The sequence below is a fragment of the Vidua chalybeata genome, chromosome 6, assembly GCF_026979565.1.
Source record: "Vidua chalybeata isolate OUT-0048 chromosome 6, bVidCha1 merged haplotype, whole genome shotgun sequence".
Classification (NCBI taxonomy): domain Eukaryota; kingdom Metazoa; phylum Chordata; class Aves; order Passeriformes; family Viduidae; genus Vidua; species Vidua chalybeata.
The window spans coordinates 44,258,060-44,283,443 of NC_071535.1; the positions used below are offsets into that span (position 1 = coordinate 44,258,060).

The 25,384-nt window shown below is 40.6% G+C and overlaps 1 protein-coding gene and 1 long non-coding RNA gene across 2 annotated transcripts in view; one reads left to right on the plus strand and one right to left on the minus strand.

Annotated features, from left to right (window-relative positions):
• Nucleotides 1–15,986, plus strand: part of LOC128789685 (uncharacterized) — a 37,821-nt gene extending 21,835 nt beyond the window's left edge. Inside the window, exons 6-9 of the mRNA XM_053945855.1 lie at nucleotides 778–889; nucleotides 1,056–1,103; nucleotides 3,984–4,040; nucleotides 15,805–15,986. Of these exons, the coding sequence (XP_053801830.1) occupies nucleotides 778–889; nucleotides 1,056–1,103; nucleotides 3,984–4,040; nucleotides 15,805–15,986 (399 nt within the window). The remainder of the gene's footprint in view (nucleotides 1–777; nucleotides 890–1,055; nucleotides 1,104–3,983; nucleotides 4,041–15,804) is intronic.
• A 1,275-nt stretch (nucleotides 15,987–17,261) lies between these two features.
• LOC128790117 (uncharacterized) lies at nucleotides 17,262–18,735 on the minus strand. Its single transcript, XR_008431629.1, has 3 exons — nucleotides 18,425–18,735; nucleotides 18,038–18,081; nucleotides 17,262–17,911 (listed from the first exon to the last, which is right to left on the minus strand). It is a non-coding gene; the product is annotated as an uncharacterized LOC128790117 (long non-coding RNA).
• Nucleotides 18,736–25,384: the final 6,649 nt, after the last annotated feature.

Here is a 25,384-nt window from a genome sequence, read left to right on the forward strand (position 1 = left end):
GACTGTTATTTGTTATCAGTATAAGGTCTGTGGTGCAGCAGCTGCACTGCTCTGACTTCGTCCAGGTGAACAGTGGTACAACATCTGCACTCCAGAGAATATGCTAAATTGAATTCCATGTGTAGCTGAGTGTGAGCTCCCTAGGCTCTTAAGAGATGCAGCTTTACTCAACAATCAGGTCAGATGCCTCTTGCTAAGCAGAGATGAGCTGAGGAAATAATGAGCCTTCTCTGACCAAGGAATGCTTCTTCCTCCACGTGTTTTCTATTGCTCAGTTCCAGATGCTTTTAGTCTTTCTAGGAGTTCTTCATGGTTACAGTAATTTCTCTCCAGAACCAAATTTAAACCAACCAGGGAATTTCCTTATCATTTCTACCACAGTAGCCTACAAGTACATGTTGAGCACACACAGATAAAGCCACTACAGCAGTGCTACCAGCATTGCACAGGCAGCCCTTGAACAGAAAACTACTTTGCTGTGAGGCCAGAGAAGAATGTAGGTCAGCATAATAACATTCGACCTACACTTTCCTCTGGTGACAGTAATAGGCTTAAGGACTGTGATCCTGATGCTTTTGAAAACCTGTTTTGTGCTTGGTAGAAACAGAGTAGAAGCGTAATTAAAAGAGATTAAACTGTGGTAGCAAGACTGCCTAGAAAGGAACAGATGAAGACCACTGATTTACAGGCCATTGCTGGGCTCAGCTTCTCTTCTAGAAAGCACACTGCTATTTTGTTGTATGAGCCCAAAGCCAGTTTCTAAAATATTTTCTGCAGAAATGTGAAATAGTTCTGGCACACCTCATCAGAGACAGGACCCTGGCTTTAGAAGGACTGCCATCTGGGATCCTGCAGCCCCCTGCCGTGATCCCATGGGATGAAACACAGGGTAAGTTTGCCTTTCCATTCCCATGTTGGTAATTTTAATGCTTTTATTTTCTGGCAATCAGAATATATCAGCATTTATATTTTTTTCTAATACAAATTGGAATATGTTAAAATTTGTGACACCAGAAATATTGTGGAGTTTTTCATTTCTTCTCTTTGTTTTCCAGCACTTGTTGAAAAGAGGAAAATCACCTTAAAAGGCTGGAACAGGAAAGGTCTGAATTCTAAGTTTTTTTCCTCCATCCTCAGCTATTCACCTGCCAGGTATCTTTCCCCTCACACATCAAGCTGTACTTTTAAGAATAAATCTGGCATGTTCCTATCACAAGGGGATGTACTGGCTCTTATGTTCTTGTCTGGTGGTGTGTAATTTTATCTGCCCCTTTTTTTCTCTTAAAAAAAACCCTGAAGTCTTTCATAGACCCATTGGCTTTGGCTGATCTTTCCCTCCTCAGTGGGGTAATACCTTGATCATATTCATCATTTACAAGACAACAAAGCTTCCTGAATTCTTTACTCTGGTATGAGATATAAAAGGTTTGAGGTGAAGGTGAGGTCTCAGTGTCAACACCTTTAAAATGCTCATCAAACACAACAGTACTGCAAGGGGCTGTGAAATATTTGAAAGGAATTACCCGAGTCTTTCCAAAACCAAAGCAAAGACAGAAACTGGACCAAATGAGTGCTGTTCCATTAACAAAACATGTAATCTCATTTATATGATAGTACAAATATTGCCAGAGAAGATATTTATCAAAATCAGATCAGTTTCAAGCCCAATGGACAAAGTATTTCAAGGTTATTCACTGCACCTGTGGATTGGCAGAATAAATACTTCTGCTTTTCTTTCATATTATCTTTAGATAGAAGAACAAGGAGCAATCAAACACTCTTGTAGATAGAAAAGCAATGTCATGAACTTTTCACTTGGCTGCACATGGAAACACAGATAAAGGTAAGGGTCTGGACTGGCCTGTGGCAGTAGCTCACAGTAGCCTCTGAAACACAGGGCTGGATTCATGCCCAGCCCCACAGGGATGCTCATCTCCTCTAAATCTGTCAAGTTGAGGAGGTTATGATATTCTAGTTTTCCTAAGGGAGGCTGTTGGCAGAGGATTAGAAAAAAAAATGAAAAAGTATGCCTGATTCAGAAAGGGATCAATTCAGCCTTCTGCTTTTCTTGAGCAGCCTCTAAAGTTCCTGTAGAGCTAAGGTTTAATTTTAAAGCTTTTTGGTTGGTTTTTTTTTTTTTTTTTTGGTTTGGGGTTTTTTTGTTTTTGTTTGTTTGTTTGTTTGTTTTTCTTCCCTGGCAGAAGGCCTGTGAGCCTGCACTCCCAGTCTTCCCCACAGAAGCCTTCAGACCCTGGCATAGCCAGGTGTGCTCAGGCTGCAGGGCTTGTAAAGCTGATTCAATGTCGAGCTCATCTGATTTTCCTTCTAAATAAGGAGGTGAATGAAATCTGAGATTCAAATATCCTCAAGGTATGGGTCTCAAAAGTCAGACTCAGAGCTTCTGCCCACCTCTTGGCTTTGCTACAATGTCATAGTAGAATCTCAGGGTTTAAAACTTCGCATGCCATATATTACATTAATTCTGTATGTGCATACATATGAAGATATTTATAGCATGGGAATGATTCATGAAAGCAACCACAAATTCCTCTGGAAACATTTAGGAGTTGTAATTAAAGTAATTAGAAGTATTAATTACTTTACAGAAGCCATGTAGGATGCAAGATCCATATTACAGTTATTCTGTCACAATTTCAAGCCCTTTGAATTAATTTTACTCTGGAAACTCCTCCAGCTTATTTGCAGCATTTTGAATTCTGAACTCACTGTCTAGACAGACTCTTCACTTGACTTGCAGTGATATAAGCCATTTTTAATTACCATTTCATATATGCAATGCCTAAAGTCAAACTTTCTGGATTCAACTGAAACTTATATAATGAATAATAGATGACTGGACTAAGAAACTGTGAAATACAGGTCAAGTGTAGGATGCTGGAATATGGGAAAATAACTACATTTTCAGATATTTTTAGACTACTTTCATTCACATCCTTGATGGTCTTTCTTTTGCTATTTACTGTTCTGCAACTGCCCCACTCAAGTGACGTAATAAATATTACAGATAATATATTCAGAATTAATGTAGAATCCTTAAAGATCCTAAAGCAATAATTCCTCAAGTCTTGGATTCCTGTAACTGCTTAAGAATCAAAATTGAGAGAAATTACTAGTCATCCTTAAAAAGTTAAAAATACAATAACAAAGCCTGTGTTTTGATTCTAGGAAGAAAAAAAAATAGTGCTTGTGTCACAAATTATGTTTGTTAGCTGCAGTATATATATATCATGCCAGGTCTAGATATTATACCAGTAACAGTTAAAATATGTTTTTCTGGGGGGAAAAAAAAGTTTATTGCAAATACATACATATTTGTACCAATTTTCCTGGTTTCCTCCTCAGCATTGCTGAGGAGAGAAGCTGTTAAAAAATTTGGAATTTGATTGGCTATAATTGGCAGGATTACTTGGAAGCTCTTTGTCCATTGGTGTGTGTTGAGAGTAATACATTTTTCATTTTCTAATCTAATAAAAAAATATTCCCTATGATGACCTTAACATTATTTTAGATTGAGTGAAAGAACTTGCTGGAATTGTAGGAAAAATTGTATAAATTAATATAAGTTATCTATCTGCCGTAAAGTGTAGCAAGGTGCCTTTAACTGAATACTTTCCAATCTAAGAGTCAAGTTATTTCAGTCTAAGAACACATCACTGCTTTTATTACAGAGTTCTAAATTCTCACAAATTCTCTTCTTTGACCTTCAAAAAAAAATTATTTCAGTTTTAAGACGAAGTTTTTATTTCCAGGTGAAACATTATCTTGAAATATCTCACACAAAATGAAGTACAAAAGGCTGAACAATAGAAAGTACAAAAAGGCCAAAGACAGGGCTTGATGTGCTCTGCAGGAATAAAGAAGGAAGACTGCAGTTAGGAGAAAGCAAAGGGATTAGTTTTACTTGAAATATGTTTATATGAATTTTTCATTGCAGGTTTTCTTTCTTGACAAATATTTTACAGATTCTAATTCTTTCTGGACATCTGCCATCTCAGAATACTGGAGTGAGCACCATGTCTGTGAGTGGTTGCAATTTTGCTGTGACTGGTACAAACTAGATGTCCTTTTCCCACTTTAATATCAATGACTTGCAATTATGCAACATGACCCAGGAACAGTTTGTGGGTGCTGCAGGCCTTTGTGGAGAATACTTGTATTTCATCTTACAGAATAGCAGGATGCATGGTTAGCATTCCAGAAATCAAACTCAAAACATAAAGCATTGCATTTTTTTTGTGAGTTTAACAAAAAACTGTGGAATCTGCATTCCTGAGCATTGAAAAAAGGCAAAATACAGAGGCCACTTAGATACTACATGAGGAGTATGCAGAAAAGGGCAGGCAGACAGCAATCACTGCAAGCTTTGGCCTCACAATCACACACAGTCCAGGCTCATCTTTGCAAATCAATCAAATTTCCAAAGGGTCACAAACTCTGCTCTCTCCTTTGGTTTCCTACTCGAAGTGGTCAACCTGAATGCTCCAAGGGAGGTTTGAATTCTGACAGGATATAGAAAGACACAACACATTGTCATTCCTGTAACTCAAAGTAGTGAAGATTGGTCTGCTTCTTAAAGAGAAAAGAAGTTTTGCTTGATGGTGTTATTGTGCATACTGCACTTATAATCTACCTCATTTGTAGTATGCTTAATGATGCACTTGAATTAAAACACTTTTAATTTATTACTTTCAACCTTGTCTTGGAAGATTTTTTTTTTTTTTTTTGCTTAAATGAGCTGAGATTCAAAAACTAAGCAATTGATAGATCAATGTAAGTAAAATAGAAATGCAGTTGCTGCTGCAGATACCCTTTCTTGCTAATCAGTCCTGCCAAAGATCAATTGGTGTGCGTGCCAAGCTTTGGCAATTCTACCCAGCTCCATTGTGGTGATACAAACAAAGAGTTTCCACTAAGCAGGGAATTTCAGAAGGTCATTTCTCTAGGCCCTAGCAATGAGAATCTGAGGAGCATTTTAGCTGCTCAAATCCCTCAGTGGCTCAAGCCTTCTCTGGCTTAGGGGAGTATTTGGCCAAACTGGAATTTTATGACTGCTGGAAAGGGATTAAAGGCTTAGGCTTGCAAGTCCTGGAAGATCTCGTGGGAGCTGACACTGCCAGTGGCTCCCAGTGGCAAGCACCTGCTTAGTCACAATGTGCTGGAATTCATCCATCCCTCACTGGCCCACTACCCACCTTTGAACTACCCAGTGGGGAGTGGAGGCTGGCAAGGCAGAATGAGCACTAAAGAGTGACCTGGGTGCACAGTGAACAGGGAGAGGCAGGCTGAAGCTGAAACAGGATCATTGACAGACTGGGAAGACCAGAGGCAAAGCAGTAAGAAAATACATGGATAAGCTTTATCAAAGTGCAGCAGGGTTGTGCAGTGACTGAGGCTGCTGCCAATAAGCTGGGAAAGGTGAGCAAGACTAGAGACTGTCACAAGAGCAAAACATCCCTGTGTTTAGGTTGGCACCGCTCTGCTGTGGAACTGACCATCATCACTTTCTTCCACACAGTCTTCATATATCTTGTCAGAGAGGCTATTCTGAAAGCAATTATTAAATGTAGGCGATAAGGAAGTTATTAAGGGAAGTAAAGAATACAGAGCTGTGAAGAAAATCTCATTAAGAAAATTAACTTTTTATGTCTGTAGAAAGATTTGACACTTGTCAGGAAACAAACTACAACATCTCATGAATATCTACCTCATGAATAACAGAAGGCCTGTGAGGAAAGACAGTGGTCCAGCAATGCCAGGCCTTATTGCAACATAATCAGTGACCAAACTATGGCTGCACAAGCAGGCTTGATTCTAGTTTTTCCTGGTTTTATATGCCATACTCACAAGTCAAGTTCCTTGAATGCAGATTTGTATATGCAGGCATTTCCTTATGTTTCGTGAAGGTAATTACTCCTTTAAAAGGTGATACTGGTCTAATAACGTAGACAAGTTCCAGCCCTGTGAAGATCTGATCTCCAGCATGAGAGATCTCCAGTTAGAGAAACGAGGGAGGGAAGACTGCAGGAGTAGTTTTCGAGGCACAAGGAGCTGAATGAGTTAGTTCCTACTAACCTTAACTGTAAAGAAAGGGAGACAAACTGATATAGATGACAGCAAGAATGAAGTGCCAAGGGACCACAGGGCAAAGAAACAAAACACATGAATCATAAGAACAGAGACATACAGACACAATGCAAAGGGTAAGAAAAATACCCCAAAAGTTAAAAAAAAAAAAAAAAAACCTAAAACACTGGCATAGTCCCCCCAACTCCCAAGTTTTCAGGATAGTTATGAAAGTTATATCAGGAAAGTAATGAAAAAGTGGAAGTCCTGACATAACTTTCATAACTATTCTGAAAGCTTGGGAGTTGGGGGGAAATGATTAGGTGTGTGGTTATTTTCTTCACGTTTTTTCTATAGGTCATGAGGTACTACACTGTGAAGCATTAAATTCTGCCCCATTTCACTGCTTTTTAAAAGTAATTCTTTAGATACATTTCCCAGTTAGGTTCCTATACTTTGGAGTAACAGAAAATTTTCTTTAGGTTCATAAGTAAAAACTTTTTTGATCCATTGTACCCTAGATCATTGCATTTCTCAGATATGCTAGAATTCAGCATGTCATCCAAAATTAACAATTCAATCCTCTCTATTTGTCTGGATTGAATCTGTCCAGTCAATCAAGCTAACAAATAAAAAAAAGATTCTGTTCTGAACTATTTATCAAGGAGCTACCTTCTTTGCCTATTAATCTCATCTATGCAAATGTATCAATCCATATATATGTGTACGTTTAAGTTTTTTGAGCCAAAAAGTGTTCACTGCAATTATTTATCACTCTTCTTTGTGCTGTACTGGGGAGTTGCAATTGCTCACATGATATCAATTTTGTTACATGGCAGAATTAGTATAATTTTTATTACAAAGAATTTTCAGGGAAAATATTACTTCACTGAAATCCAAGTTCACTTTCTACAACTTCTCATGCATGTAAGTTTGAATTTTCTTCTACTAACCCTTTTGAAGGTGGATTCAAGTAACCTTTGCATTTGGAAGAAGCAGTTCTGGAAAGAGCGTAAGCATTTGCTGAAATAGATTAATTTTGAAATGCAAATTATTATTTGTGGCAAAGTTTCTCTAGAATTTTTGACCACATCTATGCAACCATAGTTTTAATTCTTCAAAGCAGTCTATGATATACAGTTTTACATTTAGCAGTAACAATTAATGTGCAGTAAGTGCTCTCAGCTGCGCCCTACCTAAACTTCACAGTAAGTATATTGGTTAGAATGAAACATGATATATGAAAATTCAATTGTGTTTTTTGAAAACATCAGAGCTGTTTGGTAGTTTTTATGGACACCGGTTTTTACACACTACAAATTAAAGCAACAGCTGTAAATCCATCAACAATTTTAGGCTAACCACAGGTGGCTTTCAGGGCTCTGAACTTGCTTTCCAGTGGACTTCTTTGCAGCATGTTATTCCACATAACCTCAGATCATTGTTGAGTTCCTTTGTTGTTTGGCCCTAAAAGTCTCATTCTTGAAAATCCGAAGTCTAGGGCTGTGCCTGCAATAGGAGTTGTGTTTTACAGAAAGCATTTGGTATAAGAGCTGGAATTATCAAATCAAGTGTTGCTGCAGTAAAATTTTAGGTTGGTACCATATTACACAGGGTTAGTGGGCAACAGCCAGCATGCCTCTCACTGACTGTACACCTTTATCATGTCCTGGCTTCATCTCTACCAACCAAATGTTACAAAACTCAGAGAAGTAAGGGGGATGGGGGGGGAGAGGGAATGACTATCATGTGTTCATCTTTTACCTTTCTGTGTGGATTTGAGAACCAAATGCCATCCTGTGTACCCCATGGTCCTCTGAGTGCCCTTCCTCGCAACACAGGGACCCCCATGTAGACTTCTGTTCACTTTTCATCCCTCAGATCACTTTCTGCACAGACTTAGAGCCAGCAACAGCTCTCTGTCCTGGACTTTTTTTGTTGGGAGCAGTGGCTGGACACTTTCCATTTTGGAGCTGTGCTTTGTTTGATTTGGTGCCAGGTTACATTTAGTTTCCTAGGCAAGTGCATCACCCCATCTAGTGGTGCTGAGGAACAGGGACAGCAGGAATTGTAAACACCAGCAAAATCTGTCTCTCCTGACAATTTTTGTGTGGTAGTAGTGCCTGGGAGCTATCAATTTTGAAGCTGGGCTCTGACAAGAGTAAATACTGTGACAGTACATTTAGGTGGGAAGGAAAGCATGGAGTCCCAGTGCTGGTCATGCAGTTTATAAGCTGCAAGGGAAGGTGAACGCAAAGCAACAGCTTTCTGTGCAGGTAAATTTTGTGTAGGAGCAATCATTGGAGGTTTTCAAGTTTGGAGCTATGCTTGTGGTGTTTTAGAGAGTGTCATTGTACATTTTGTTGGCTGGGCAACTAAATTTGCACTATTTCTGGAGTTATTTCCTGAAGTGTCCCACCAACACTGGGACTGCATGCCCTGCTTCCCACCCTCATACTCTCATTCTGGAGCCCACCTCTAAAACTGTAAATGTTCAGTGGCTGCTCCCACAGTAAAGGTGACAGGACAGCACTGTTGCTGGCCTTCCATTTCCATTTGTAATCCCCCCACAGCCCTTCCCCCCCCCCCCCCCCCGCTCCACACCAGGCCACACTCCGTGTGCCCCAACCCTGCCCAGAGCAAATGCTTGATCCAGATATCTGGGGCTCTGTTATGGGAAACTGGGGGTTGATCCAGTAAGGAAACCTGGTCTGACTGTGTGAGGAGTCAGGAGGGGTGCCCATGGGATCACTGGAGCCACCCTCTGTGAAGCAGCTCAGTCCCAGCAATTAAAGTATCTGGAGCTGGGAGTGACTGCCAGAGTGGCTGCTGGGTGGTCAGACAGAAAAGTTTCCTAACAGTAGATTTAAGTGGGAAGGAGAGTGCATAACCACAGTGTTTGTGGTGCAATTTACAGGCTGCAAAGCAGACTGAAGTCCAGCAACAGCCTTCTGTCCTTCAGCCTTTCGTGTAGGAGCCATTGCTTAGCATTTTCTGGTATGGAGATAGTCTTTCTACAGAGTGATCATGTGTGATGATTTAGTTGGCAAGGAAAGTGCATGGCCCCAGTATTGGTGGTGCAATTGACAGTCTATAAGGAAAAGGTGCCAGCAACATCTTTCTGTCCTGGAAACTTCCATATGCAAGCAGTCTCTGGATGTTTTCAAATTTTGAGCTGGATTATTTACTCTGCTGAGAGTAAATAATGTGATGGTATATTAAGGTGGGAAGGAAAGCACATATCCCTACAGTTGCTAGTGCAGCTTATAGACTCCATGGAGAAAGAAGGCAATCATCAGCTTTCTGTCCTGGCACATTTTGGGTGGGAGCAGTTGCTGGACTTCCTCAGTTGTGAGCTGGGCTTTTCCTGGAGTGGAAGTATGAGATGGCACATTTTTTGGGAAGGAGAGTGTATAGCCTCAGTCTTGGTCGTACAGTTTAGAGGGTGTAAAGGAAAAGTGCAGATGAGCAAGAGCTAGCTCTTTACCTTCCCCCGATGCCATTCCAAACCACCACTATATGGTGGTATGCATCTGCCTAACAGTCTTTTTCACCGAGCACAAGTGCAGCTCCAAAAATGAAAAAGTCAGCCAAATCTTTGCAAACAAAAAGCCACGATAGAAAGATGTTGGTGCTCTTCAGTTTCCCATTGCAGCCCATAAGCTGCAGCACCAACATTGGAGATAAACATTTTCTTTCTGCCAGCAGTTCATCCTTCCAGATCTGGGTATAAACAGCGGCTCCTGATTGAAAGCTGTGGACAGCCACATCCGAAGGAAGGGGGAGTCTGCCGGTTGAAGTGCCATGCAAAGAGGACAAAACCCATGAGAAAGAGAGAGATAATAGATAATTTCTCGATATATCATGATCTTTCACATGCATTTAATCACCTTTTGTCACCACAGTATTAATTGGGTGCAATCTGCCGTACAGAATTTCAAAGGAGTTTACTCCCTCTCTAGCACATGGAGTAATCTGGATTCTCAGTAAAGCAACAGATAATACATCTACCTAAAATTTGACAATTTGTCTTGATAGTCTGATTCAACCTTTCTACTTTTTCATTAGATTGTTTTCTCCGAGGTATGTGCAAATGCCCCTTAAATGAAGGAAATTAGACAGTCCCTGAACCACCTTTTTGATGCAATGTGGTCTGTTGTCTGAAGATAAAACCTCTGGAATTACAAATCTAAGAATTATTTCTTTTATTAAAAAGTTTACCAACCTCCCTAGCTCAGCTGGTGCAGCAATGGAAAGCTTCTGCACATCCTGAGAAAGTATCAACCAGAACTAGCAGATCCTTATAACATCTACATTTAGATAACTTAGAAAAATCGATTTGCCAGTATTCCCCTGGAGGTATTCCCTCTTTTACCACTCCTCCAGGGATTTTAGGATTTTTTGCATGGCAGGTTGATTTTCTAGTGGTTGTGAGAATTTGTCAATTCATAGTTCATAATTCAAAGTTCACAGGCAGCCAACCGTAATACCACAAACCCACAGTTTAAACACTTACAGCAGATCTGTTTCCATTGTCCTGCTAACTGGAGTATCCCCAAAGCAACACCCAGGCAGAGGCACACACAGGCACTGTTGAACTTCTCCATGCTACAGCCTCACTGGCCTGCTACTCACTCTGCTTTATCAAGGATTATTCCCAGCTGCACAGTCACTTGAGCTATTGATAATATTCCTCACCTTTAACTCATTCCTCCCAACACAGAGTTATCCACCAAACTGCAGAAATTGTTTCACTTTTTTGAATATCTCAGTATTTCTGCCAATAGACCTTCTTTCATTCACATACTGGCATGGAATTATGTTGGTATCATTACCTGACCATTGTTCCAGTTCTTTTGCAAATACATTACCAAAGACAGTAGAGCTGTTTCTTGATCTCTGTGGTAGTACTGTCCAGCATAGCTGCATCTTTCTTCCCATTGCTGGATTTCTGCTCATCCACCAGAATGCAAAAGAAAGCATCTTCTTAATCCGAAACAGTCAAATAAGTACTTGCCCATTATTTATTTGGATTATTGCTCTGAAATCCTGCACCAGCCTATGTTCTTCAGAACAGACCTTCTTTCCCGGGAATATATTATATTCAGATTGACACTAAGCAGCATTCAGTATCACATCCAGGATGTCATTCTCAGGTTCCTCCAAGGTCTGGTTCATTCATTAATAGGATCGAGCCTTTCATGCCTTTTCCTGTGGGATCTGCAACTGTGCAGAATTTCCCAGCTATGTGAGCATTTAACTTGCATAATAAATCACATCTTCTTTATATATCCCTGCCCCAATGTTAGATTGGATGAAAAGGAGGGCACTGACATTTTCACATCTTCTGGCTCATCCCCTCTGCAACACACCACAACACACCTTGCTGTTTTTACTCCTCCTCCTCAATACACGCCATGAGCATAACTCCTCCAATTCACACCAGTGCCCTGCTTCTCCCCTGCCATCTACTCAGCCACCAATGCCATCATCAAAAGCTCAGAACCCTGCTTCCTGCTGCCACACAATCACAACAGAGCCACCAGTGACCCTGCAAACACCTGCCAAAGCCAGGATTTCCATTCATACACAAGCAGCTATTATGTTCAGCAAGGACATCACAGGCAGCTGTGCAAGGTGTGGAAAGCACATACAGCCCCAGAGTCTGAAGTGCAAATGATAGGCTCTGCAGAGAGAGGAAGGCTAGCAACAACTTTCTCTCCTGGCATTTGTTGGGGTTTTTTTCAGTAGCAGATGCTGGCTGTTTTCAGGTTTTGTGCTGTAACCTGCTGAAAGTAAATAATAGCATGGTATATTGAGGTGGACAAGAAAGCACAGGATGTGCGTAGTTTGTGGGCTGCAATGCAAAATTGGCCTGCAACTGCTTTCTTTCCAGATACCTTTTGTGTGTGAACACCAGACATATTCTGTTTTGGAGCTGCAGTTGTGGTAGGTGATATTGTGCCTTGGTGCACTTAGTTTGCTGGGCAGCTGCTTATCCCCATCTAGTGGATTTGTGGATGGGTAATGGAGGCAAGGTAGAAGCCAGCAGCAGCTTTCTGTCCTGGCACTTTTTGTATGGAAGCTGTGCTTGAAAGTTTTTAATTTTGGAGGTGGGTTCTGTGGAGTGTAAAATAATGTGATTTTTTATTTCCTTTGGAAGGAGAGTGCTTAGCCACAGTGGCAGTGGTGTAGTTAATAGGCTGCAAGGCTAAAGAGAAGGTGAGCAACACTCAGCATTTCCTAAGACAAGGCTGTTGAATAGAAAGCACCAGGAGATAGGGCTGCTTGGGAAGACACACCAGACATGCAGCAAGTAAATTACAACAGCTTGAGATTGGCTTTAGTGGTTTATGGTGCATGCCAGTCTTGCTCTTCCCTCTTTTAAAGCTTGCCAGGCTTTGTTTGTAACCTGTGGGATTATTCTGTGTTATAGTCAACTTTGTTCAGTTAAAGGGAATTAAATGTTCCAGGCAACACTTAAGAACTTCCAGGAAGTAGATAACTACCCAGTTCCTGTAGTTCATAAACACACCTTAGTTTAATAAGTCATCAGTTACAGGGAATTCTTGCACAATTTTTGCCTTTGGAGCTGAGTCTGCATGTCTCACAGCAACTTTTTCTGTACTTCACTTCTGTACACTGTTTTGCTTCTTATCCCTGTATATTGGTGAAACTTACTTCTGAAAATTAACTGGTGGTGGCATCTAGCAGAGAAAGGTATTTCAAATACCAGACATGCACCAAAAATACACATTCAAATTCTGTCTTATTTGTCACTTCTGTTAGTGACCAGTTAGAGACCTGTGGTCCTGTTAGGGACTGGTGGTCTTATAAGTTGAAGGCCAAGTTCCACTCTCTAATGTTGCAGAGCCTAAAAGGAGGCTTCAGTATAAAAATCACTGCTGAAAGTAGCTGAACATGGATGTCACTCAGATGGAAGGCCTAAAAATATTAAAAGTGAGAAGTTCAAATATCATGTTTTGGTTTAATGCTGCTCTTGTTACACATCACCCAGCACGTTAAGGACTTGTTCTCCTCTGCAGCAGCCATCAAAATGCAGGTTCATCTCCAAGCACATGAACACACACAAAATGCACAATCATTCAAATGATTTGAATGCTTTGCTGGATTTGAGCCAGGGACTCAATACCTCACAGTATGGACTTCTCTTGGGAAGATGGAGGATCTGCAAATGATTTTGGCTCTATCCTTGATAATATCCCATCACTACAAGTGGAAAGGGCCTGCCCCAAGAGTCAGACAGGACTGTGGACAGGACTATTATTATTTAAATATCATCAGGATGCAGGTGCAGTAAGCACAATTAACAATTTTGATGAAGTGTCTTTTCATGGAGTGTCATGTGGGAAGTTCACCCTAGACTCCCAAGCATTCCCACACTGTGTCTCTGGCTAAGAGAAATAAGTATACTGGGCTGGATTTCAAAGGAGACTCCCTCAGATTGCAGATATTTCTTGGGATGCCCTGTCATTTAAATGAAGATAAAATGAGTCACTGCAACTTTCTTGCTTCATTATGGTAAAATATTTTGCTTTAAAGCTGATGTTATGAATCACTTCCTTTTCTAATTAAATGTTTCATTATTTCAGTTGCTATATAGACACAATGTCAGAAGACACAAAAGACATATAGTCAGAAGACTAAATCTGTATTTCTAACCCCCACAGCAAAACACTTCACTCACATTGGAAGAAATAGAGTTAACTGCACTGCAGTCATCAGTGGGAGCAGGCAGGCAGTATCTGGCCATAAATAAACATTACCGGACCAACTTATTTGAGAAGGAATCCATCTCACTTCATTTTAGGTGTCTAAGAATTAATTTTTAAGTGTAAGATAAGTGCTGTGGTCTCCTCTCCTAGCCCTGGAGAGTCATTGCAATGCCTGTGGGGTATGTTCCAGCTGCCTGTAAAAGGATGCGTTGCCATTGCACACAGTAGAACCTGGGATTAGATTTAGTGGATTAAGTGTCAGAGAGCCACCATGAGGTAAGAAAACCTCTACCATGATGGCATATTGGGGCAAGTGCCTGGATGTTGGCAAATTTTCACTAAACTCGGTTCCTTGGCCTAAAAAATAACAACTTGGCTTTATGTACCCTCCCTTTCTAAAGTGGGAGGTTTCCCCCTTTAGCCCTCTGAATAAACGGTGCTTTCTCCTTCTGAGGCATAAATCATAAAGTCCCCATGTACATGAAAACACCCAGAGTCTGGGGCCATGAGGAAAACCTGTGCCACTCTGGGACTGCCCCTGAGAGCTGTGGCACCAGCAGTGATGCTTTCTCTAGTGATTTTCCCAGCCAAGCATGCAGCTTCATTGTCTTCTTCTTTTAATTTGTGTGAACAACTTGATCTGTTGTTAAGCCACTTCCATCATGACTGATTGGTGAGAGTTTGCTGAACAAGATGTGATTGAACCACACTTGTCCACCTTTTCTGTCAGCAGGCTGAAATGTAAACACCAGCATAGGTGATAGTGTCCTAGCACCAGTATTTACAGAGAGAGAAATAAATAAGTTGCTAAACCTCAAACCATGTATCTTGTCCAGTTCAAGAGTCCATTTTGGGCAAGGGTGCCAAGTGTTTTCGTATCTGTGGCCTTCTTTTGAAATGACAAGCTGTTTGAGAAAGACTCCCTCTATTTGTCCTCACCACTTGTTTTTAAGAGGTGATTCAAAGGTCTGTACTGTCGCTTGACTGCTGCAAGAATCTGTGTGAGGGAGGGTCAGGAATGGAGAACATGTCTAAATTTTCCCAGTAAAGTCAGGTCTTATACGTGATATTTACCGTACAGGCACAGTGACATATGCATAGCACATGTGCAGCTGCACATGCTGTAAGATCCGTTACTTAACACACCTGGTAAGGAGTAAGGCAAATGACAGCATCCTACACATGAGACTCCAGGCAAGGGCATCTTTGGTGGGAAATGGCCCTTCATGGAATCCCATGACACTGACAGGTGACATCTTCACTAGAGGACTGCAGGTACAATGTGAAAGGTCAGTCGTGGGCTCACAGGGCTAACACTGTTACCAATATAGTCACCAGGTATTAGAGGAAGATTATGAAGGTGGGCACCCCATGAAAAAAACTGAGATTTTGCAACCTCATCTCTATTGCAGCATTGTTATTGTTATTTGTTAATATTGCTTCTGAAAAGTAGTGATGCATATAGCCAGAATCCCCTCCACAGAAGTCTAGTGATGAAAGGGCGTGAGGGAAGTTAGCTGATATCTCCAAAAGTCCAATCATATTTGCATCAATATTCATGCTGTTTGTACACTATCACAAGATGTCCAGCAAAACTGCACACTTTTATCTCTGGAAGTCATATCCAATTCAAATCCCAGGGGAGGGGTGAGAATTGCAGATATCTGTGAGCAGCCAGCATTGTGCAGGACTTTTTACCAAGGTATAAATGAACAAACAAGCAAACACCTTTAGCTCTCAAGGGGCTTTGTAGAAGTACACTCTGAAAAAGTATGAAAGCAGAGTAACTCTAAGTTTAGCTACTTCCTTAAGTGCAGTAACCCAAAACTATTTAAACACATCTTATGCTGGGATTTAAGAAGAATATTAACCTCCATGAAGGTCGTCCTATGCTACTGACAAAATGATGAAATAACAAAAGATCAATCACAAAAATGATAGGACGAAAAAATGAATCCATCATTTCCTTCTTCTCTCCAAACAGATGAGCTAAAATACCTCCTCAAATATAGAAGAATCCAGGAAAAGTTAAAGGTCAGATATTGTAAGGTCAGTGGGTCATCTAGTCAAGTCCTGCTGGAAAGGCATGAAGAAAAGTTTCACAATGAGAAAAATATGCAGTCTATGTTTTGTGAGTGCCTCTTCTTGGTAGTTATGTTGCATTAAACCCTGAAGCATATATTTTCCAAAGCCTTTGTTTATTATTTCTTTTAGCAACAGCCACATGACAGCACTATGATCTATTTTCTATGAACATGTTGCATAAAGTGCTTGTTCAATAACATGTGCATTGATACTTGCACTCTAAAGACCTAATGTGACACAGTGCAGTACCTCACCAAGTTTTCAAAGGATTCATGAAGATAAGTACATTTAGGGACATGGTATTATGGCCTTTTAAAAATGCTTTTATTTTAGAGCACGTATCTTTCCCCCATGCATCATTTCCAAAGAATTTTCATGCAGTTATTTCTAAAAGCAAAATCTGCCTGCATGAAATTCATTATTCAAATTATATTTTCTTCCTAGAAGCCACATAAAATCAGTCACTGGCAGAGTCATTCTCGCTTTGTTACAAATACTAGGCCTGCATAAGATATCCTGATGAATAGCACTCCACTATTTTCATTAGCTTTGGTAGCAAGCACTCTTTCCTTGCATCCTGTGATGTTTCACAATATTGATTTTCTCCACTGTTCTTCATTTTAAATCATTAAAAAAGTACAGTCTTTGAAGGGGAGATGCAACTGCTGTCCCTCCTCTGACCAGCTGATTTTCTTTTATATTGCCTTCTATACAGAAGACAAAGACTTGCTTTTAATAATTCCACATACCCATGCCTTTTTTTATCTTAGCCATTCTCCCCTGACCCTAAACTGCAGGTGTTATTCTAGTCATCCAGCAGTTCACCTGTGTGATTGCTAAATGCATTAGCTTTCCAGGCACAAATGCAAACTAGGCTTGTTCTCATACACATAGAGAGTGTGAAGCTCCAGCAGGGAGAACACGGGGACTTGCAATAGTCACTCCTTGGCTGATCTGCCTTCAGGTTTGTAAATAGCCCACAGAGTTGGGCATATTGTAACTCTTTAGGACCTGAAAAATTTGTTTGCTAAACACATTGATGGTCTGTGCTTCCAGTCACTTTTACTTACCTGTTCTCAGCTCTCTATGTGGTTACAATAGGTGTTTTAGATGCATGTAGGAAGAATTTGTGCTGTGTGTACAACCACAAAACGGAGCAGAATTACACGGATTAGAACTGTTCAGTCACAAACATGAACAAAGTCCACTGGATGCCTAAGGTCACTCCACAGACCACCCAAACAGCAGTAAAGGACTTGTGCATTTGGTTTACTTTCTGCTGCCCATCTTGTTATGACCTGAACTTAATTTTGGTAAATAGGTTAGTCAAACATTTTGCTTTCTGTAACAATCTTTATTACTCATTGGGATGGTTTGGTAAACATAGGGTCATTAAATGTGACTAAATAATTCAATTTCTTCGGAAACTGAAAAATATTATGGTGCACTTCTTAGCTGTTTACTTACAGAGCCAATCTTTCACCTCACATGTTTAGGTGAAGTGTACCACAAAATTCACTACTTCTGCACCCAGTACAAAACACTTTTTTCCAGACTTGCTTTGCTTTTCATATATGTAGATACATCAATGTTCTCTGGAAAAATTAAATTACAAAAGTATAAAGGCAATACATTTTGCCTATGAAGTGAGGAAGGAAGACCGATATGACAAATTGTTTGCCCTGGGAATTGCTTAAGCAGGGCTAATAAAATCAGCAAACCAGACAACTATAGAGCAAAAAAACCCAAAACCCAACATCCAAAGTAACTCTTTAACCAATTCTTCGCCTTTAAACAATTTTGCTCTCTAATGAGGCCTTGGTGGTAAAACTTGTCATTGACTTTGATGGTGTTAGTGTCAGTTTCTGATGAGGGGAAAAAATGCAAAAACCCATCTTGCTTGATGTCAGATATTTCATGGCAGATGTACGGAAGATTTTGGCTTTTTAAGTTAAACATTCACGAGAGGTAACCAAGATCCTGGTTTGGAAGCCACGCGTTTCTTCCTGGTAAGGATGTAAGAGGTTACAACATTTTATCAGGGACATCAAAGACAACAGAACACAACAGAAGGGGAGGAATGATTTCTAATGTCCTGTCCCAATTTCTGAAGGATTTTTCCCTCTTCTTACCCATTCAGCACTCTGCTTTGCTTGAGTTGGAAGTACTATAGAAGCTAAAGGAAACACATCACAATTATGGTTTATTATGGCTGCAAATATAAAAAGATAAGGAAATTCAACAAAAAAGGTACAAAAGTGGATTTTAATCATATGTGTACACTCAGCTTTGACTGAAGATGAGTCTTGCATACACTGCAAATCTACAGGGCCTTAAGATCTGTTGGTTATGCATTATACATGTGAAACAAAGTCTAAGGAATTGAGTTCATATTGCAGCTTATTTATAGAAATTACTGGTGTGATATGAGAGAAGCTACAGCACAGAGTTTTTACTTTAGGATGAGCATTATAATGAAAATGAGCCCTCTTTCAGGACTAAAGTTAGAATACTTTTACCTTTCCTGAAAGAGTGGTTGAGGAACAGTCTTCATAAACAGTAGCACTGTGGATCTTAGTTTGATTGCTGTGACCATGGTGTTCAATACCGGATATTTTATCTGGCTTAGTTTAGAAATAGCTCTGGTACAGAGGCTAGATGCCAAGAGAAGCTGGATAGGGACAGAGCTGGTGTGATTCAAATTTCCTGTATTTTCTGGGAGGTATCCTGAAATGTAGAGCAAAAAATCAGAAAGCTCTAGGTAGGATGGAAGAGTATGTCCTCACATTGCTGTACTCCACACTAAAGAAGGCATATTTGAGTGAGAAGGAAATTTAGTAAGGAAGATGAGTGGATGTGCTTCAGTCAGGCAGGCAGAGATGATTGCTGAGGTTTGAAGGGAAACACTGGTCTACAGTGACACAGCAACACGATGTAACCAACAGCAGTCCTAGTGAGTGTTGCAAGGCTTGGAGGCTTCATTTAATCAAAAACTATGAGGAAAGAGGAAGAATCTTTTAATCCACTTCAGATCTTTTAGTCCACTCAGCATGTAGTATTATCCTGTGCATTTCTCATTGTCTAAAATGGCAAAACCAGGTGAAAAAAAAGGACTTTTCTCCTCCTTACTCCCAACCTGCACAGATGAGGTTTTGTGCAGCCTTCCTATGTCCTCTGCTTAACTTGAACTAAAGGAGGAAGTCAGCTGATACTCTTTGACTGTAAATTACAGTAGCAAGGAATTGAACTCACTTCCTTCATTTAAAGTTTTGTCTCTAAACAGCAGTCCAATCTACTTCTGAAACCAGTCTGAGAACTATTGTGAGGCACATGATTGGTACACCAGAAATCAAGCAAATAGTCAGAAATAATTAATATTATTGTCCTTGCAGACCTAGGTGTAATAAGCAGTTCTGCTTCCATCCAGGAGACTGCAGTAGAAAATAGTACATACAGTGTGGCCCAATGAGCAAAAAAATTCTGCAATGCAAACCCCTTCAGTTTGCTTGGCATTTGAAACTGTTAAGGAAAACTATGCTATCTGTTTCAGAGTGACTGTTAGTCTGCATTACAGATTTTCTACTGACAGTAGATGATGTTAAATATTTTAGGAGTGGACATAACAGTATCTTTCCAAAAGTGTCTGCCAGATCCAACAATCAGAAAACCAAACCTCTAAATAAAACTTTTAAAATAATCTCTAAATATGCCTCTAGTCTTTGCTAGAAATGATGATGTGTATTTTCAGGCCACAGAGTTTTTTTCTCAAAGTTTTGCAGAGTTCAGGGAACGTCACAAACACAACCACCATTAAGTTGCAACATTCACTGTGGCTTTTTCTAATATAGTAACCTTTAATACAGTAACCTTTCTAATGCAGTAACCTTAAGTATTGTATTTTTGACTTGTTCCCTTACCTTCGAAAACTTCCAACTACACACTTTCTATTCAAAGCTTGGCCAGGCTCCATTTCTGCTACTGTTAACATAACCTTAGGCACATGCTGTGAGGCTTGTATGTAATACCCTTTATACCTGGGATGTCATCCATCTGCTCACATCCGGGATGGTGTCAGAAGACCTGTATTCCTCCCCTAATGTGACTGTGAAGGACAAAGCTGGGAGCCATAAATACACAAAGCAACAGATAAGAAGTGAAACATCAGAAGGAGGGAAATGAAAACCATGAGATCTAAAAATCTGTATATGATGCAGTTCTGTCACTTGCTGCCGGTCTTCCCACCAAGTGGCCTCTTGACCCATTTTTCTGAGTGGAGGATCCCCTATGAATTTGCCCAGCAAGGCTCTCTCTTCTGTGTGCTACAGCAGTGCTTTCATTCTGGTCTTACTGGTCAATATGTATTAAAAATAACGTGGAGAGACAGTGAATTTCTTGGAACATTGAGTATTCAGATATCATAGATGCTCAGGAGCTTTTAGGAAATCCCAATGGGGTCTACTCATGGTTAGTTAATTAAAAATTTAAACTTTCCTTAAAAAACTTAGGTACCCGCTCAGTTTATGGACATTTTAATCAATAGTGTTTTAGACCTATACTTGCCCACTTCCCAATGGATATTGATTAGTGCTTATGTTCACTTGGTTCCCTGGTCCTCTCTTTGGAGCTACTGTTACAATAGGTGAAACTATCTCAGCTGTTCCACATAGTAATACCAGAGACTGGGGACATAACCGTGGCCATGGAGAATTACTAGAGAGGATTCAATTTCTAAAGCAATAACATGTTGCTTGGTTGTTAAATGGCACCTGCACTTTGCAGACAAACTGCAAAGCCTATTTAGTTTGACAAAGCACTGTACACTTGTTTTACTTGGATTTAAACTCCCATCAAGAGTTGTGACACGTTTTGAGTGATCATTTTGCCATTCCTTAAAAACAAAATGCCTGTCTCACTCAAGAAAATGAATAAACTAAAAGTGTTCTAAAAAGGTTCCTGCTTAGGAGAAGAGGGGTATATTTATTTTCTGTTGTTGCAATCACAGATGCACACCATATGTTCTGTGCCAGATCTATCACAGGGTACTCTGATAACCCTGCTGACAACTCAGTCGAGTGAGGTTAGTTCTGGTTAAAAAAAGCAGTGCAAGACATAGCAAGACACTCTGATCTGCTTAAATAGCTGTTGAATTGTTACTGCATCTTCATGAGAAAGTATTTAAGAATGGAAAAAGACTAAGCCAGCTCAAAGTCTGAGACATTAGTGTGCTGGCAGAGCTTGGTGTTACTCAGTATAACAACAGTGGATGAGATGGTTGATTCATACCAGTGAGGGGTTGGGAGACATGATTGGTCTGGAACATGTAAGAGAAGGAGGATGTGGCAAGGCATGGGCAGTATTTGTGGTATATGAAATCACTAAATGATTTTTGCTGGTCAGTAATGTGCACTACACAGTTTTGCAATATTTTGATCCTGACAAAACATCTTGTCCCTTCTGAATACTGGATTTTGTAAAGACTTTCATAGAAGCAGAGAGTTGGAAGAGACTCTTCATCAGGATCATCAAGTTCAACTCCTGGCCCAGCACAGAGCACCCCAAGGATCCCACTCTGTGCCTGAGAGCATTGTCCAAACACACCTTGAATTCTGTCAGGTTTGGTGCTGTGACCACTTCATTGGGGAGCCTGTTCCAGTGCCCAGCCATCCTCTGGGTGAAAAACCTTTACAAAATATCTAACCTAAACTTCCCCCAACTCAGCTTCATGCTGTTTCCTCAAGTCCTGTCACTGGTCATGAGGGTGAAGAGATCAGTGCCTACCCCTCCTTTTCCCTTCAGGAGGAAGCTGTAACTGCAATGAGGTCTCCCCTCAGTCTCCTCCATGCTGAACAGACCAAATTACCTCAGCTGCTCCTCACACAGCTTCCCCTCAAGGCCTTCACCATCCTCATGGCCCTCCTTTGGACACTCTCTAATACCTTTACATTATTTTTATATTGTGGCACCCAAAACTGCCCCCAGCACTCGAGGTGAGGCTGCCCCAGTGCAGAGCAGAGGGGACAATCCCCTCCCTTGCCCAGCTGTGCCTGATGTCCCCAGGACAGGGTTGGCCCTCCTGGCTGCCAGGGCACTGCAGACTCAGATCCAAGTTCCCACAGACCAGGATCCCCAGGGCCCTTTCTGTGGCACTGCTCTACAGACTCTCATTTCCTAACCTGTACACACAACCAGGGTTGCCCTGTCCCAGGTGCAGAATCTGGCACTTGTTCTTGTTAAACTTCATACAGTTGGAGATTGATTGGCCTCCAATTTGTCAAGGTCTCAGCAGGGCCTCTCTGCCCTCCAGGAAGTTGACAGCTCTTCCAATTTGCACAATTATTTGGAGAACAAATAAATTGATACTTTTCCTGCATCATCTCATGCAAGGTAAATGTGGTCATTTAGTGAGACCACACTCATGTATATGTGTGCATTGTCAGGGCACTGAGGATATTCTCCCTTCCCCTCTCCTGGGCTTTTGGCTGCCAGACCTCTGGGCCTCCTTAGAAAAGGATGCAGGTGTCTGGTTTTTAAAAGTTACAAAGTTACATTTTTGAGCTGTTCTTCATTTCATTTTCTACCACCTTGTGTTGCCACTCAGGATATCAGTGACTGTGGAACATTGACTTACCTGTGTTTACATTCTAACTATGGACACCTTCATTTTTAGATGCCACGGGAGCTAACATGAAAGGGAAAAAAAACCCAAGTAGTCTTGGCCCAGTTTAAAATGAAACTGCAGTGGTGTTTTTGGAAAATTGGAAAAATACCTGTTCAAGAAACTGAGACTGCACCCAATAAATTTGTGCTCTGAAGATCCTGAATAATTCAGTTCCAATGAGTAGACTAATTCTGTTATCTATATTAAACTGCTTGACATAAGCAACTTGAGAAACTGAAGTATTTTTTAAAAAAAATACACCAAAACAGAGAAACACAAAATTGCACTGGAGATAGCCATGCTTCCAGACCAGATCCAGGTTTCGGGTATAATATTTTGCCACATCTTAAAAGTAGACAAAAGTAAAAATAATGAGTAAGAAAAGCTGCTACAAAGAAGTCATGTTGCATGTACAGAAACCAGAAAGTCTTGAAGGCCTGGGGTAAGATAACCAAATATATTATGGTCAAGAACTACATAACCTTCATGGTAAACTGATATTATTTCAGTCTGACAAAATACAGATTATCATGACCTGTCATTGATTATTTTCATTTCTTTGGATTACAAGGATCAGAATTAATTACAATAAGCGTACAGCACCAAGCACATGTGGTCTGTGCTGATGATATTAATATTTTTTTTCGAAATTAAAAATAGGCCAATTAAAGGGAAAAAATGGAGTTAACTTTGCTGAGCAGTGCAAGGTTGCTACAGAAACACAGGCCTTGCTGCAGGCATGCAGAAAATTGCAGTTGCAGCCATGGGCATGAGAATCACCTTTTATCTTATCACCTTCTTAGCTGAAGAAACACAGTTAGCAGAGGAGATAGAGCATTTCAGCAGTGCGTACTGCCACAATAAAAGGCACAAAATGTTCTGATTAGGTTGTTCTTATGGAAGTACCAAACTGGCTTCTGTGGGTTAATGGGTGAATACAGCCTGACCTAGATGCCAGTGTCAGGACCAGTGGGAATTACTCACTGGATTATCTGTGATGTTTCCACTTGCCAGCTAAACAGAGCCAAGTCAGGTTTAGCTAAGTTGTAATCATCACAGCTTTAGGTAAAGAAATAGTGTTCATGTCTTTACTAAGTTTTCATGTATTTACTATGTCTTTTTCATATCTACTAAGGAGATCTGCAGGGGGCTTAATCATGTTAAAGTAAGAACTCTGTCTTGATGCTTCCTAATTCATGACAGTTATCACACAATTATTTGGAGAACAAAAAATTTAACACCAACATATGTTCTCAGCTGACTGATAATCTCCTGATTTCATGGGTAGATGAAAACAAGGACTGGAGACTAAGATATGTATACAGGTACTGGTAGAATGAATAAAGGCAGAATGAATGAAGGCAGATTTCTTATTTTTGGGTGTTTTTTTTTTTTAATACAAATATCTTGATAGTAAAAGGCACGTGCAAGATACAATAAATAAATAAATGCCTTACAAAGCATTTTTGGTTGCCTTTGTGCCTAATGAAAAACACACATTATTTTTCCCACCGAATTAACTGTCCACCTTAGATTCCTATCCACTATTCCTATCCTAGCCAGACATATGTAGATATGAGTGCTGTTGATGAGTGCAATTGATGATTTATTCTTTTGTTTTCTTTCTCCCCCTGCTGATATTAATAGATCTAAATGCCTCTGCTTTCTCTTCTCCTCACCTTGCTTTTTTCTAGGCTTTATGTTTCCTTCTGAAAGAATAATATCTTAAAATTGCATCATTAGGCATACAACACTATAAGGGAAGGAAAGTTCTGACCAGAAGTGGGGGTTTCTTTTCACTGATGCTGCATGATCTTCAATGTAAGGGAAAGACTTAGTAAGATTTAGTCTGTAGCATCCATGCTTCTGGATTTGGTACCATTTGTATATTTGAAAGCTTTGAGCCACATCCTGGAAATTGCAGCAGGAAGGATTGCATGGCTGGGTGGATGTGCCCACATGGGAAAAATGTAGGAATCCTAGCTTTAGCAGTTCGAAGGAGAGATTCCATACTGACACCACTGCAGCCAAACAGGCCATGCTCTCCTTTTGGGACAGCGCAGGCTTCCAGCTGTCATATTATATCAGTATGTCATTTTATATATTATACATACTAATATAAAACAAAACATCTGATATCCAAGATCTTGAAAGTGGCAAATTCATTACAAATTCAAAAACTAGTCATTTTCAAACTGACTGCCATTCTGTCCTGAGACTGGCACCTTTCCACTTTAATTACTTTCATGATTTTGCATTTTTTAAAAGAATGTACTCACTTTTTCTGAGATGTATTGAGTGTACTTATTTCCCTCAAATCTCAGTATTTGCTGGAGCACAGTGGGCTGGCTGGTCCTTCCCACTGGCTGGGGCTCCCACACAGAAGGGGCCAGGACTGGAAGCTCTTGCTGACGCTCACCCTTGCACTGCCTTGTAAGGATATCACTCACCTAATGCCTTGCGCCAGTCAGAACTCAGGCTCAAAGAGAAAACCCAAATGAAAGACCCTCCAGCCAGGGCTCCCAGCAAAAGGAACCAGGAGAAAGAGCTGTTGCTGTCCTGTGCCTTCCCTTGGAAGCTCCCACACCCCCATCTGCACTTGCTCTAAGATCTGACCCCACTCTTGCAGAGCCCAGGAAAGCAGCTGCCTTGGGCTCACAGAGGGGCCGGGGGGTTCGAAATCTCAGCTTTCCTTGGCAGTCCCTTCACCACCAAACAGGTGCCCCACGCACAATCCTCCTCCAAGGAGCACGTTTCTCCCCGCCTCGTTTACAGCCCCGGATCCTCTCCTCGCAGTCCCCGAAGCTTCTTTCCCGCGGAC